The 16,320-nt window shown below is 40.7% G+C and overlaps 1 protein-coding gene across 1 annotated transcript in view; it reads right to left on the bottom strand.

The window, feature by feature from the left end:
• ACADL (acyl-CoA dehydrogenase long chain) overlaps nucleotides 1–7,277 on the bottom strand; it is a 50,952-nt gene extending 43,675 nt beyond the window's left edge. Inside the window, 2 exon segments of the mRNA XM_043998807.1 lie at nucleotides 3,930–4,085; nucleotides 7,103–7,277. Coding sequence (XP_043854742.1) covers nucleotides 3,930–4,085; nucleotides 7,103–7,188 — 242 coding nt within the window. The 5' untranslated portion in view covers nucleotides 7,189–7,277.
• Nucleotides 7,278–16,320: the final 9,043 nt, after the last annotated feature.

The raw sequence follows: 16,320 nt of genomic DNA, 5'->3' as shown, positions 1-16,320 counted from the left end.
AAAAATAAGGTCAAAGTGGGTAAATGATTTATACAGAAAAGGTGATACCATAAGGAAATCAAGAGAGTATGGAATAGTTTATCTGTCAGATTTATGGACAGGGGAAGAATTTAGGACCAAAAAAGATATAGACAGCATCACAAAATGTAAAATAATTATTTTTAAATCTATAAAATTAAAAAGCTTTTGTACAAACAAAACCAATGTAACCAAAATTATAAGGAAAGCAGAAAACTGGGAAATAATTTTTGTAACAAGCATCACTAATAAAGGCCTCATTTCTTACATATAGAGAGAACTGAATCAAATTTACAAAAATACAAGTCATTCATTCCCCAAGTGATAAATGGTCAAAGGATATGAATAGAAAGTTTTCAGACAAAGAAATCAAAGCTATTTCTAGTCCTATGAAAAAATGCTCTAAGTCACTATTGTTAAGGCTAAAATTCTAGCTAGACTGTCTAAAATCTAATGAATGGTCGCCAATAAATTATAAGCTTTAGCAAGAGTTAGACTTTTAAGCATTTATTAAGGAGAATAAGAATTTGGTAAAGAGAGAGAGAAAGGCCTAGATTCCTATCTATTAAAGGGAGAGCGCATTTCTAGCTCCCTTCTCCACCGGAGTCCTCAGGAAAGAGAGCGAGACCAAGTGCCAGGCTCTTCCTTCTTCCTCCCACTAGCCAAAGTCACTTCCTGACGCCAAAGAAAAGACTCCTGGTCTTGCCCTCAAAGACCTTCCCTTCATGGGCAGAATGCTTCTACAGTAAATCTCCAGCAGGTGGCATAATTCTAATTGTTACACTATCGATCAGAGAAATACAAATTAAAACAATTCTGAGGTACTATCTCATACCTATCAGAGTGGCAAATATAACAAAAAAGGAAAATGTTGGATGTTGGAGGAGATGTGGGGAAACTGGGATGCTAATCCACTATTGGTGGAGTTGTGAACATACCTAACCCTTCTGGAGAGCAATTTGGAACTATGCTCAAAGAGCTATCAAACTATGCATACCCTTTGAGCCAGCATTACCACTGCTAGGTTTATATCTCAAAGACATCCCAAAAAAGAGAAAAATACCTATTTTTACAAAAATATTTATAGCAGCTCTTTTTGTGGTAGCTAAGAATTAGAAAACAAAGGAATGCCCATCAATTAGGGAATGGCTAAACAAGCTGTGGTATGTGATTGTAATGGACTATTATTGTGCTATAAGGAATAGCAAACAGGATGACTTTCAGAAAGGCTTGGAAAGATTTAAATGAACTGATATATAGTGAAGTGAGCAGAACCAGGAGAATGATGTGTACAGTGACAGCGATATTGTTTGATGAAGAACTGTGAATGACAACTATTCTCAGCAGCACAAAGATCCAAGACAATGTCAAATGACTAATGATGAAGTATATTATCCACCTCCAGAGAAAGCACTGATATGAACTGAACATAGACTGACACATACTATTCTCCTTTATTTCTTTCATTTATTTCTTTTGAGTTTTCTTATACAAAATGACTAATATGGTAATGTTTTACGTAATTGCATATGTATAATCTATATCTGAATGCTTACTGCCTTAGGGGAAGGGGAGGGCAAGGAGGGGAGGGAGGGAAGGAGGTACAGATTTTGGAACTCAAATTTTAAATTAAGATGGTCAGGGGGGCAGAGAGCACTGGCCCTGGAGTACCTGAGTTCAAATCCGGCTTCAGACACTTAACACTTACTAGCTGTGTGACCCTGGGCAAGTCACTTAACCCCAACTGCCTCACTAAAAAATAAATAAATAAATAAGATGGTCATTAATTTTTTTTTTAATGGCACTTGAAGGTAATTAGGAAAGAGGTCACTAGTTTGAAGGCCTCAATGTAAAATGTAAAAGTGGATGTGCTGTGAGGAATTTACAAAGAGAAGGCTTTAGAACTGGGTGATTGCCTAGAACTTATGCCAGCTATTAATGTTCCTCCCCTCTGATGATTCACTAGGAATATTACCATAAAGTATATGAGTCAAGGAACAAATAAGGAAGTTACCTGCTATCACTGCTATGTAGTATGTATGATTCATAGTGAAGAAACGCTCTATTAATACAAGTCAGTACCAGCTCTGTAACACATAGTCTTTAAGAATTGTGTGACCGGACCCACATGTACAAAAATATTATAGCTGCTCTTTACGTGGTAGCAAGGAATTGGAAGTTGAGGGGATGCCCATCAATTGGGGAATGGCTGGACAAGTTGTGGTATATGAATACAATGGAATACTATTGTGCTGTAAGAAATGATGAGCAGGAAGAGTTCAGAGAAACCTGGAGGGTCTTACGTGAGCTGATGATGAGTGAGATGAGCAGAACCAGAAGAACATTGTACACAGTATCATCAACATTGAGTGCTGACCTACTGTGATGGACTATATTCTTCTCACCAATGCAATGGTACAGAAGAGTTCCAGGGAACTCATGATAGAAGAGAATCTCCAAATCCAAGAAAAAAAAAGAAAGAAAGAACTGTGGAGTATAGATGCTGATTGAACCATATTATTTCTTTTGTTTTGGGTGCTGTTTGTTTTTTTTTTCTATTTTGAGGTTTTGCATCACTGCTCGATTCTTTCTCTTGTAACAGGATTAATGCAGAAATAGGATTAATGTTATTATGTGTATATATATGTGTGTGTGTATATATATATATATATATGTATATGTATAGAGATATATAGATATAGCCTATATCAGATTACCTGCTGTCTAGGGGAGGGGGGAGGGAGGGGAGGGAGGGAGAAAAATCTGAAATTATAAAACATGTATAAACAAAAGTTGAGAACTATCTTTACTGTAACGGAAAAAATAAAATATCTCATAAAAAAAAAAAAAAAAGAATTGTGTGACCACCTATCCAGCATGTCAGAGAATGGATTTGAACTCTGTTCTTCCTAGCTTCAAAACTCTCTCCCTTCATCCACTATGATGCCTCTGAATCCTGGTGAGAAACTGAATATTAGGGTGAGGAAAAGCAGCAAGCTAGAGCAGAAAGAACAGTGGACTTGGAAGGAGGTTAGACAACTTGGGATAGAGTCCAGAGTCTGACTCTTAGTAGCTATGTGGCCTTGGACAAGTCTCTTAACTCGGGTTTCTCATTCTTTTGTAAAATGGAGATATTTTTGTACTATCCACCCTCACAGGGTTGCACTGAAAAAACTTTTTAAAGTCCCAGAGAAATGCAAGCTATATTTATTTTTTTCTGAGGTTGACAAGGTAAATTTCCATTTCTAGAGAATGACCTTGGTCCCGATCCATTCTATAATTCCATTTAAGTAGATAATGGAGTAATAATAATAGCTAGCATTTATATCATGCTGGGTTTGCCAACGCATTTTAAAAATATAATTTCATTTAATCTTCACAAGAATCTTGGGAGGTAGGTACTATTATTTTCCCAATTTTATAATTGAGGAAACTGAGGCAGGCAGAGGTTAAATGATTTGCATAGGATCAGTCACATAGCTAGTAAGTATCTGAGGCCAGATGTGTCCTTGGGTCTTCCTGACTCCATGCCCAGTGCTCCATCCCCTTCACTTCCTAGCTGCCATCTGGTTTTGAAAGCTATAAAATAAATAGCCAGACAACTCTTGTCATAAGGATTTGAAGATACGCAGATTCAGAAATGATGGAGAAAGAGACCAAACAATTGCGATTTTCATCTGGTGGGAAAAAACCTCCATTACCACTGAACTCACAAAAAAATTCAGAATTAAACTAAGTACTTCAGGTTCAGTTGGTCATTAACAACGGGGGTCTTTGACCAACAGCCAGTTGGTGTTCTGAAATACACTAAGCAGACAAGGAAAAGGCCTTACCTCTGTAAGATATTGCCATAGCAAGTCTACATCTAAATTCATAACAGTCAAAATAGAAACAAAAATTATCTTATTTACTCTGTGTGATGTGGAACCACCTCCTCTTGAAAGAACTTCCGGACGCTTTCCCTAAAGAGGTCATGGTCGGAAGAGAAGATTCTTCTAATGCCGACTTCTGTCAGGGTTTTGGCAGAAGCACTTTCCAGCCGACTTTCTCCTCCTGAGTGTGAGGACCTAAAAAAAAAAAAAATTCAAAAACCCATTAGCAAATTTGCTTTAAATAATCTGTCCCATTCTCCCCATCAGGCTATTATCATCCATGACTTCATTGAACAATTTTTCAGGAGAGTCACTTCAGGACCAGAAAGATAATGCGTTGGATATCTGCCTAGGCTTATAATGACAATAATAATAACAATAAAATGATAATAATTAGCATTTATATTGTGACGGGAAGTTTGCAAATCACTTTACATATCCTATTTCATTTGATCCTCACAACAATACTAGAAGGTAAGTGCCAATGGTATCCCCACTTTATAGATGAAGAAACTAAGGCCAACAGAGGTTAAGTTACTTGCCCAGAGAGAACAATCCTATTTGAACGATGAGTGAATTCCAAAACCACAATTTTCAAACACTTATCAAGTGAACAGAATTCACCTCATCATAAAAACTATTACTATTTAATATTGTTAACTATTTCTAATGGAATCTTATAAAAAGGATGAGAATAAAATGACACTCTGAGGTTTACAAGGCACTTTAGAAAGAACAAATCATCCATGAGAAAAAACTGTGAATAACACAACTTGCATACACCATCCTCCAATTCTGGTTGAGTTCTAAATTTCAGTTTTAAGACTGCCAAAAATTAAAATTAATTATCTGAAATAAAAAGAAACTGAGGACCAGGCACTTATGATTTAAGTTGCAAAAGTTAGCATTTGCATATCAAGCCAGGCCATCTCACTCCTCTGGAGTCAGAGACAGTTTTTGTTGTTGTTTTGTTTTTTTGGCTGAACAGTGAGGTTTAAGTGACTTGCCCAAGGTCAGACAACTAGTAAGTGTCAAGTGTCTGAGGTAGGATTTGAACTCAGGTCCTCCTGAATCCAGGGCCGGTGCTTTATCCACTGCGCCATCTAGCTGCCCTGATAAGTTTTCTAACAAAAGCGAGGAATTAAAAAAAAAAATAGATTACAAACCCATGTTTTGAATATAATTCAATTGGACAAGACAGGTTATCTTATTTCTCCTCCCAGGTTCTCTTAACCAACAATAACATCCAGCTATCAAAGTAAAATTAATCCAAAAGTCCTTTCCCTACAGGTGATGTCTTTTGTAACCAGGAAAGAGGTATTTGAAGTTTGGAGCTACCAGTCACTCCTCCCCCCCCCCCCCCAATCTTCTAGCTGCCAACCTTAGAAGATTCTTACTCAAGACTCTAGCTCAAGAAAAAAGGGAGCTTTGTCCACTAAGACTGGAAAGAACTTAACCTTTTCTCCCACAGTCAGAACTTAGCCCTTAGGCAACACCCCCCCCCTTCCTTTTTCTAGCTCCTTGTAAGGAGGAACTAAGCCTTTATAAAGTCTTATAATCCTATGATTATTTTATTCCTACAAAAATATGCCTTACTCTAAATCATCTACTACTAAATCATCAATCTATTCACTAAATCTATAAGTCACCTAGACCAGAGTTTCTTAAACTTTTTCCACTCACAACCCCTTTTCACTGAAGAAGTTTTTACTATATACCCCGGGGTATATAGGTACATAACCTTTTATTGTGGCCAAATTTTTCGTGACCCCCACATTCAGTTATGCGACTCCATATGGAATAGAGACCCATGGTTTAAGAATCTAGGGCCTTGACTTAATGTCTATGTTGGTCTGGCTAAGCTTTCCAGGCTAGTTTTTCCTAAAGGGAGTTTAATGAAACAAAACACAAATCAAAGTGATCAATACTAACTGATTTCCTTTTCACAATAGAGCCTTTCCATTGGATCCTTCGCTTTGGAAAGAAGGATCGTGGTGTAAAAAGAATGTTATGCACACCAGTGGTTGTCAAAGTGGGGTCTGGGGACTTTGGAGGGCATATAGGAAGGTGTTTCCCTTTCTAAAAAAGAAGATGTTGATCACTGTCACCATCACCAACACAAGTTCTTAGGGGGTGGGTGGGTCCTTTATAATTATAAGGAAGTAAAGTCCAAAAAGTCTGAGAACTGCTCAGAGGTTAAAATGGACTGATAAAATCCACACACTTCCCTTGGTGAATCCCCCTAAAGGAGCTCTTGGAGGTCCTGGGTCTGGGGGGCGAGTCCCTACTCAGGCAGGTCAAACCCCAAGAGACAAGTCATGCTCTGCAATCAAACATTAATGCAGGGTCCACGACGTGCCAGGCCCAGGCGGCGTGGAAGAGAGGGCCCTGCCCTCGAGGCGCTCACGGTCTAACTGGGGCTTTTCCCAATCCGATCCCCTAGGACAAAGCCGGCCCCCTCCCCCAACTCCCCTCCCGTCCCGGGCCCGGAGCCTCGCCCGCCAGGACTGCCTTTGACCCGCGGTCGTGATGCTGTCCCGTGAGAGCCAGGCTGCCAAAAGGCTAAATTTAGCGGCTGTGGCGGCACCGGCAAAGGCTCGGGGCTGGGGCTTCCGGGAAAGGAGGCCAAAGTTCACGGTCACGACCACGGCCTCTGCAGCGAGGAAAGGAGGCCAAAGTTCACGTCATGACCCCGCGGGGGGTTGGGGGGGAGGAACGAGACCGAAGTTTAGGGTCTCGACCGTGGTCCCTCCAACTCGGGGAAAGGAGGCCAAAGTTCACGGTCACGACCCCGGTCCCTCCTGCACGGCCTCTGGCCCAGCCCGCCCACTTGCTCCGGCTGCAGCCCCGGGAGGAGCCCAGGAGGGCTCTCGGCTGCAGGGTCCGAGCCGCTTCCCGGCGGGGGCGCGGAGCGCGCGGCCCGCAGCTGGAGCCGCAGCTGGAGCAACAGCTGGTGCCGACGCGGCCGAGATGGCGGGACCGGGCCGGGGGAGGAGAACTCCGCCAAGAAGTCTGGCTCTGGGTCGGCTCCCCACGCTCTGGGGTCACCCACGCCCCCGCAGGGATGGGGGCCTCAGTCCTGGGCAGTGCCCATTACCCAGGCGGCGCTACCCACTCTCAAAGGGATCCCAGAAACTTAAAAAAAATCCCATTCTCCGCACTCCCACCCTCCCTCCTCCCCGCCCCACTCCGGGCCCTGGCCGGACACTCGCCTAGTACTCGGGGCGGTGGGGAGCAAAGGCTGGGAGGTCAGCCGGCTCCAGGTTCGGAGGGACCTACAGAACAGCCGGGAAGCCATGGCCGGGCGCGCCGAATTCGATGGGCAGAGGGTTCGGTACGGGATCCGCTTTTATCAAGGGGGTGACGGGGCGGGGTGCGAGCCGGGGCTCCCCCTAGCGACCAACAAGCCCAGAGCCCCAGTTCTGGGTCTGTAACCCGAGGCTGCCTCCGCAACCCCACCCCTCACCCCACACCCCCAGCGGTGGAGCGTGGCGCTTGGGTACTGAGCCGGGGGATCCAAAGTGGTCTACTGGTATAACAAACACGTGCCGGGTGTTTAGTGAGCACCCGGCTTCTCTGGGAGCCCGTATTCTAATGGGGGGGGGGGAGGACAACGTGTAAACATGAAATCCTATACAAGATACCGGTGGCGTAAGTGGAGCGCGAGGCGCTGCAGGGAAGGGGAGTCAGCCTGTGGGATGAGCCTCCTGCGCAAGGGAAAGCGCCTTGGATGCTTGAGCATTCCAGGAATAGTGGCCATCCACGGCAAATGCGGTAGAAATAGAGCGTCCCGTGGGAGGAACAGAAAGTAGTAAGCCAGGGTCTCTGGATCATGGTGGAGGGGAATAAAGGAGGAAGACTGCAAAAGTTGGAAGAAGCCAGCCTGCCAGAAGGCTGATAATCCCTGAGGATTTTACAGTGGGTTTTAGGGGTAATTGGAATGTATCGTGGAGAGGAGAGACACGGGTCGGACCTGTACTTTGGGACAATCACTTCGGCAGGTGAGTGGATGATGGATTGGTGTGGGGAGAGGCTTGAGGCCGGGAGACCAATTTGAAGACTATCGCTATGGTAGCTCGGCTGTGAGGTGATGAGGGCTTGTGCAGCAGTAGTGGTTGTGTGAGTGCAGAGAAGGGGGGGACTGGAGGAGAAATGGTATGAAAGTTAAAAGAACTTCGAAGAAGTTCTAGAGAACTAGGTGAAAAAAGTCATGAAAACCTAGCGAGGAGAGAGTATTCATTGACAGTGCTAGGGAGAGGGCAAGAAGGGATGAATATTGCCCCCCTACGAAGTGCAAGGCACTGTGGCTTCAAAGACAGATAGGAGGGGGCAGCTAGGTGGCGCAGTGGATAAAGCACCGGCCCTGGATTCAGGAGCACCTGAGTTCAAGTGCGACCTCAGACACTTGACACTTATTAGCTGTGTGACCCTGGGCAAGTCACTTAACCCCCATAGCCCCACCCCCCCAAAAAGGACAGGAAAAACAGGATATAGAAAACAAGAGGGGATAGTACATACAAAATAATTTTGAGGGAGGGGACAGATGCGACAGGGAGTAGAACTGATGAGGTTTGGCAATGATTGATTCAATATGGGGTGTTAGGGAGAGTCAAGGATGCTTAAATTCTTTATCTGTGAATTGAGGAGTTTGAACTAGATGTCCTCATCAGTTTCCTTTGACCCTGGGGCCCCTCTGATTATAGGGAAAAACACAAGAGTTTCCCCACACCCCAACCTCCATTTAAGTAGGGTGACCAGGCCAGTCATAGCTACATTTCCCACTGGGCTGCATCCTTTGGACTTTGCTATCATGCCCCAGTTCTGGGTTCCACCCTCCCTCTCTTTTTCATCTTGCGCGGGCGTGTGTGTGTGTGTGTGTGTGTGTGTGTGTGTGTGTGTTCTCTTCCACCATTAGATTGTAAGCCCCTTGAGGGCAGAGGCTGTTTTTCTTTTTCCGAATGAATATCTCCATTGCTTAGCACAGTGCCTGGCACGAAGCTAATAAATGTTTATTGACTGCCTAATAACCTTGGACCTTTCTAACTTGATCTCTCAACTTTGAGGTTAATTGGAGGTGGGCTGGAAAAGCATACTTAGATATTTATTTAGACTTTATTTAACTTTTCCTGGATCATTTTACTGTCAACCAAGATTCCATGAAAAAGCCTATAGAGCTAAAATAACCCTCTGAACAATTTCAGCATTCACCAGGCCAGCTCCATTCCTTACCTACCCTTCAGGGTGTTCTGTCTATTTTAATTAATTAAACTCAGCGCAAACTTGAAGCTCAATTAAATGCAACACGAAATGTATAGAGATGCTTTTGATGCTACGGGAAAGAGCCGTAAAAACTTAATAAGGGTAAAATGGAGATACCAAGCTGTGACTGATGGAATAATTTAGACCAGTGGCTCCAAACAACAGGAAGAAAGAGGTAAGATCTTTCCTTAAACAGGGATTAATACAAGGTCTACATTTTTGCCTTTTTTTTCCAGTTCTCAGTCTCCAGCAATGGCCAACCGAAAAGCAACAGAAATGTTAACAGACATTTAAGGACGTTTAGATTATATATGTATATATAATTATTAATAATATCAATAATAATTAATAATAAATATTATTTAATTATTAAATAATATTAAATAATTAATTATATTGATAATAGCTAATATAGCACTTTACAAATATCTCATTTTATCCTCACAATACCACTTGAAGGTAGGTCCTATTTTTCTTCCTATTTTAGAGATAAGGAAACTGAAGCAGACAGAGGTTGTGACTAAGTGGCTGAGGCTGGATTTGAACCAAGTTTTCCTGACTCCAGGCAGTGTACTCTATCCACTGTGCCATTTATCTGTCTCACTGGGATAAGAAAATGACAAGATACCCAGAAAGATCAGAATTGAAATGCCTGTAGAGGTATAAACTCCACTAGGAGAAATACCTGTTATATGTAAATATCTTGTTTACATGAGAAAACCAATCCACTTGTAAAGGCTCACATTGTACCCTTAAGTAATTCATATAGAATTCCTAAGCCATAACAAGGAAGACAATCTAGGATACATTAGAGATACACAAGGACAATGGAGAAAATCTAGGATACATTGGAAAGGAATGTACTGGTGAAAAGGGAATTTGCCACAGAAAATCTGTCTTTTAGAAACTCCAGGACAGGAGAATACCCCTGAGTAGATAATTCCAACTCAAGGAATTGGAGTTAGATTTGAAATTTGTAATGATTTTTAAGGTTAATTTCACAGAAGCTTATGGATTTAGAGAAGTAGTCAGAACCCATTGAGCAAGCTTGAAATTTGAGAAATTTAAATTTTAGATTTCTATTAGGTTTGATAAATTAATTGGGCATAATGTTTATCCATGCAGTATTTGTCTGCATTCAGAATAGTAACTGCTGGAGAATGATGCCATCATGCCTTTGTAGCTGTGAGATTAAAAGTGATAACTACTCGTGCCAGCTAAGTGGCTCAGTGGATAGAGCACCGGCCTTGGAGTCAGGAAGACCTGAGTTCAAATTTGACCTCAGACACTTGACACTTACTAGCTGTGTGACCCTGGGTAAGTCACTTAACCCCAATTGCCTCACCCCCCCCCCCAAAAGTGATAACTACTCTATATTGGTCTCTGAATGAAATCAGCACAGAAAGGCAGCACTGGAAGATACATGCATAGATTTTTTTCCCCATATGGGTGATTTGGAGATGCATTCAAATGACCTAATATTCTTAGATTGGTGTCAACTATTTTATTTTATATGGGATTTGTTTTGCCTCTGTTTTATTTATTTATTTTTTTGCTTTAAAATTTTTTTTATTTTTAACATTAAAAAAAATCGAATTGCAAATTCTCTCCCTCCAGCCCCATTGTCAATTATGTATGTAAAATCATGCAAAACATATTTCCATATCAGCCATGCTAGAAAAAAAGCAAGAAAAATAAAGTGAGAAAATTATACTTCATTTTTTACTCAAAATTCGTCAGTTCTCTCTCTGGAGGTAGATAGCATTTTGTATCATGAGTTCTTTGGAATTGTCTTGGATGGTTGTATTGATCAGAGTAGCAAAGTCTTTCATAGTTTGTCATCATTACAATATTGTTGTTATTGTGTACAATGATCTGGTTCTACTTACCTCACTTTGCATCAGTTCATATACGTTTTCCCAGGTTTTTCTGAAACCATCCCCTTCATCATTCCTTATAGCACAATAGCACTCCATCACATTAATATACCACAACTTGCCCAGCCATTCCTTCATTTATGGTCAGTCCCTCAATTTCTAATTTTTTGTCACCACACAAAAAAATAGCTGCTATAAATATTTTTGTATATGTGGGTCCTTTTCCTTTTTCTTTGATCTCTTTGGGATAGAGATCTAGTATTGGTGTTGCTGGGTGAAAGGGAATGCACAATTTTATAGCCCCTAATGGTTGAACCAGTTCACAACTCCATCAACAATTCAATAGTGTATCTATTGCTACACATTCCCTCTAGCATTTGTCATTTCCTATAATTGTGAGGGGTACCTGAGTTGTTTTAATTTGCATTGATCTAAGCAATAGTAATTTTGAGCATTTTCCCATATGACTATATAGCTTTGATTATTTCTGGGTTTTATTTCATAAGATTGTTTTATGTTGGTGCTTTTTTGGTGTTACAACCATAATTTTAAAAATGTTTTCAATAAGCTCTATTAAAATTAGTAATGATACCTAGAATGTGATGCATATTTCATATTAGGAGACTGAATCTTCTTTAATCTGAATGCTATGATTGATTTTATGAAATAAAGCACTTGTGTAGTAGAAACAGAGAAATTGTGTTCTTCCCTTGGTTAATGATTGTCTATTTAAACATGCATATTCCTGCTTATCAACCAATAATTTAATAATATAGCTAGCATTTATGTAGTGCTTTAAGATTTTCAAAATATGTTACATAGCTTATCTCATTTGATTTGGCTTTGGGAAATAGCGCAGGAGACACTGGAAAGCTGGAAGTCTAATTAGAGAGCTTAGTTTAAAAGCTATAAAGTTTATGAGGACTGGGGATACTAAGGATGTAATCTTAATCTGAAATATGATGAATTTAAATGATAATTTTGGTAATTGATACCTAGAAATCTGCACCATGTTGATATAGCCGAGACAGTTACTGATGTTTTGTAATGAGACCTAATATAGCTCTAAGCAATTGTCTGCAGGCTACTCTCAGGGATGGAGGTGACTCTGGTTCGTGGAGTACTGAGAAGTCACTGAGTAAATATGAACTTATTCAATAAACTTATAACAAGCTATTATAAACTGATCCAGTGGAATCAAGAGTTAAATAAAAATTTCAGGCCATGAACAAAACTTTTGCATCTTTGAATTTACTAGAATTCATGAAAGAAGCCTATCTAGAGTACTGTTATTGTTTTCAGAAGTCCAGTCCAAAACCACACTCTTGGAAATGGCCAAGAAGACCTGGGCTGACTCCAGCTCAAGATGGAACCTTTATTTTTTTTCAACACATGCACCTTCTCCTCCCTTAGGCATAACAATAATCCTGTTCAGAAGATCTCGTTGTTCTACCTATTTATGACTAAGGTATTCCTTACCTTGATCCTGTGCTTCAAAGAATAACACAAGGAGGGAGCAAATGAAGGAAGCTAGGGGGTACTGCTATTGCTGAAAACCAAAAACTGGTTGGTAAGCTGTAAGATTGTCTAAACAACCCAATGATATTGTCTTGCTTGCCTCATCTGCCAGGTACAATGTGTTGGGAAATCGGTCAGGACAAAGAGAATAACATCCATGATGAGTCTTCTTGCTTTCTTCCTGGCTTCCTACAAATTTTATTTAAATACCTAAATGCTCTAATTATCATTATGTCCTTCTTTGTAGCATATGTGTTCAGGATGAATTAGAGCTTGTACTGCTAAACAGCCTATGAGGAAATGGCTCAAAGACTTTCAGGTGAATTCCACCTGCTCTTACCCTGACCTTCACCTGCAGCTGTAGCTGAAAGCCAAAGGTTTTTTTTGGTTTGTTTGTTTGTTTTTTGGTAGAGCAATGGGGGTTAAGTGACTTGCCCAGGGTCACACAGGTAGTGTCAAGTGTCTGAGGTCAGATTTGAATTCAGGTCCTCCTGAATCCAAGGCCTGTGCACCACCTAGCAGCCCCAGCCAAAGTCTTTAATCACCTATGGAATCTGAAGCAAAGGGACAGGGTGACTGCTAGTAAATTCACCCAAGGCCTGTGTACCACCTAGCAGCCCCAGCCAAAGTCTTTAATCACCTATGGAATCTGAAGCAAAGGGACAGGGTGACTGCTAGTAAATTCACCCTCGTCCAAAGAAGAGGATTTGACCTTCCAAGGTAAAGGGCTGTACCCTGTAGCAGTGTCTACCATTTCATGTGACAAGGTGGAAAGAGCTGGGAAGATGTGAGTTCAAATCCAGCCTCAGACATGTTCTAACTATGTGGTCCTGGGCAAGTCATTTAACCTCTTTTTATCTCAGGTTCCTTGATTATGAAATGGACATAATAATAGCATTTCCCAGGGTTGTTATGAGGATCAAATGAAATAGTAAAACACTTAGCACAGTGCCTGGCACATAGTAGACACTTAAAAAAATGCTTGATACCTTCTTTCCAGGTCAAAGACTTTATTAATCTCTTGTAGCTGGTCCTGATGAGTGCTGTTCTGTTGGGAATTGTTAAGGCTTAGCTGGGAGTAAATGTAAGGTGTGTCTTGCCCTTATTGCTATGTGCCTTTGCCCCTCCAGCCTCTACCTCAGTAGTCACAAATGATTCTTTTTTTAAAATTTATTTTTATTTTTTTAGTGAGGCAATTGAGGTTAAGTGACTTGCCCAGGGTCACACAGCTAGTAAGTGTTAAGTGTCTGAGGCCGATTTGAGCTTAGGTACTCCTGACTCCAGGGCCAGTGCTCTATCTACTGCACCACCTAGCTGCCCCACAAATGATTCTTTAAGGAGAAATTTGATAGGGATGAACACCAGTATCCAAAATGGCCACAAAGACTGATATTCAGACTGTTACCAGTGGTTATCATGATCTTTATAATCTTTATAAAGATATCACTTCACTTTGTAAGGAAATTGCAATAGCCAGGGTTCCCAGTATTGGCATGTGAGTGGGATTTGACCATATTGCCAGCTTGTTGTAGAATCTATAACTGGTAAAAGAAGAAGATGAAAGGTTGTAAATTCTATGCTAGGAGTTGTAACATGACCTTTTCTTTAACAGCTTCTTGCTTTTGAATACACTCATGAAAAGACTGCCACGTACCTAATTGGCACAATTTAGAGCCTTGACTATCGCTTGAGTTTTCTTAGTATCTAAGAGAAGTAAGAGTTAATTGGGATAGTGGCAACGTTGCGGCATCACTCTGAATGTATATACAAGCCTTGATAGATAACACTAATTTTAGAAATTTAGGATAAAAAACTATTGTCCTTAGCACAAAAACTCAATTAAATCAATTCTAGATGGGTTTGGAGAAGCTCTACATCATTACTTTATTATGTAATTTATAAATTATGTTAGGGGCAGCTATGGTGCACTAGATAGAGCACTGGTTCTGAAGTTGGGAAGACCCAAGTTCAAAATCTGACCCCGGACACTTATTAGTTGTGTGACCCTGGGCAAGTCGGTTAACCCCAGTTGCCTTAAAAACATCTGGGGCCATCTCCAGTCATCCTGACTGTCATTTTAATAACTTCCCAGATCAGAAAGAAAATGTGGACCAAGATCTTTCTAGACAAATGAGTAAGCTGGAATTGATATTAGAAGTTGTCCCCTTGATCACTTATTTTTCTCATTTTTTTCCCATGGATAATTTGAAAGAAACCCCCTTCTCCTGTATTTGGGAGCCTAAGGAGTGACTAAAAAATCTTGCTGAAAGGGGAAAACAGGGAAGGTCTGGGACCTAGTGACCCACCCCACACAAAGGTGTGGCCTTAAGGAGGGAGTAACTAGAACTCTGCTCTTTAGTTTAGATGAGCAATTATACCACCATACTGCTACATACAATATATAAAAGTATACAGAATAAATACAAAATAAAAGGTAATTGGATATAAGGCAGTTGGTGAAATAGGATACTGATACTTGGGGGTAGAGATCAGAAAAATCTTTATGTAGGAAGTGGTTCTTGAGCTTTGTTCTGAAGGAAATGGGGAATTTGTATACATGTAAAGCTAGCCCACAGCTTAGAGGGATTTTGAGACATTCTCTGGCATCAACAGTAAAAATAAGAAGGCTGATTTACTTTTCTTTTTGTTTAGTCATGTCTACTATGACAGAAAGCTCTTTTCCTGTGGCAAGCTCTACCATACCATCCTCTTCACTGAGACAGCTGAGACTTAGAATGAAGTGACTTCTCATTATGATTATCATAAAATCATTACCAGATTGTGACACTGTGTTGTGTTGGCAATGCACTTGCTTCTATTAGCAAAAAATAATAAATTTTTACTTTGTCTATGCTCCTCAAGGGCTCAACCTTGACCTTCCATTTTTTCAGACTCCCTTCCTCAATCCTTTCTTCTATTCTTTCTTGTTCCCCCATAAACCTGCCCCTAGATATCCCATATCTAGCCTTAAGTTTTGCTTTGTCAGAGTTGAAATGCAATATAATAAAGTCTTACTACTGACTGATATGGTTCTTTAATGAAAGTTTCATTGATGCTCCCAAACTCTTATTTAGGCCTGGGGCAGTGGTGACCAAGTTCAACTTCCTCATAATAGAGCTATAGGGAAGGGAAGCATTTCAGCCCATGGATCTGCATGAAGTTTGTATTTATATTTGCTTGGCAAAACTTAACAGGTAATGTCTTCTGAAAGAACAAATAGTGATTGTTTCAGTCCTGAAACCATAACTATCACTTATTGGATATTACCAGTCCACTGGTGCCTTGTGGGCAAACCAATGGTATGAAGAAGGTTTGGTTTTGCAATCGTTATCTTTTCTTGTTCCATCCATGTTCACCATAGTTCATGATATTCTCTTCTGTTCCAGCACCCAATGTACTATTTTGTATACAGCAATAAATAAATGCATATATTACTGCATTTTGGTTGTCAAACATTCTTTCCTGTATTGATTCATTTGATCCCTACAGCGATCCTGGGAGTGACCAAACATGATTCCACAGGACTCATGATGAAACATGATCCTACCTCTAGAGCAAGAACTAAGGAACTCAGATTGCAAATTGAAGTGTATTTTCTTCTCTTTGTTTCTTTTTCTTTTCTTTGTCTCTTTTTTATTTTTGGAATGTGGCTAATGTGGGAATTTGTTTTGCATGAATATACATGGAATTTTGTTTGTAATGCCTTCTCAAAGAGAAATGAGGGGGGGAAGGGAAGGAAGACTGAGAGTATTTGGAACTTAAAATTGAATTTAAAA

This window comes from Dromiciops gliroides, chromosome 3, assembly GCF_019393635.1.
Source record: "Dromiciops gliroides isolate mDroGli1 chromosome 3, mDroGli1.pri, whole genome shotgun sequence".
Taxonomy (NCBI): Eukaryota; Metazoa; Chordata; class Mammalia; order Microbiotheria; family Microbiotheriidae; genus Dromiciops; species Dromiciops gliroides.
The sequence above is the reverse complement of the archived record's forward strand: the minus strand, read 5'-3'. Positions and strand labels throughout refer to the sequence as shown.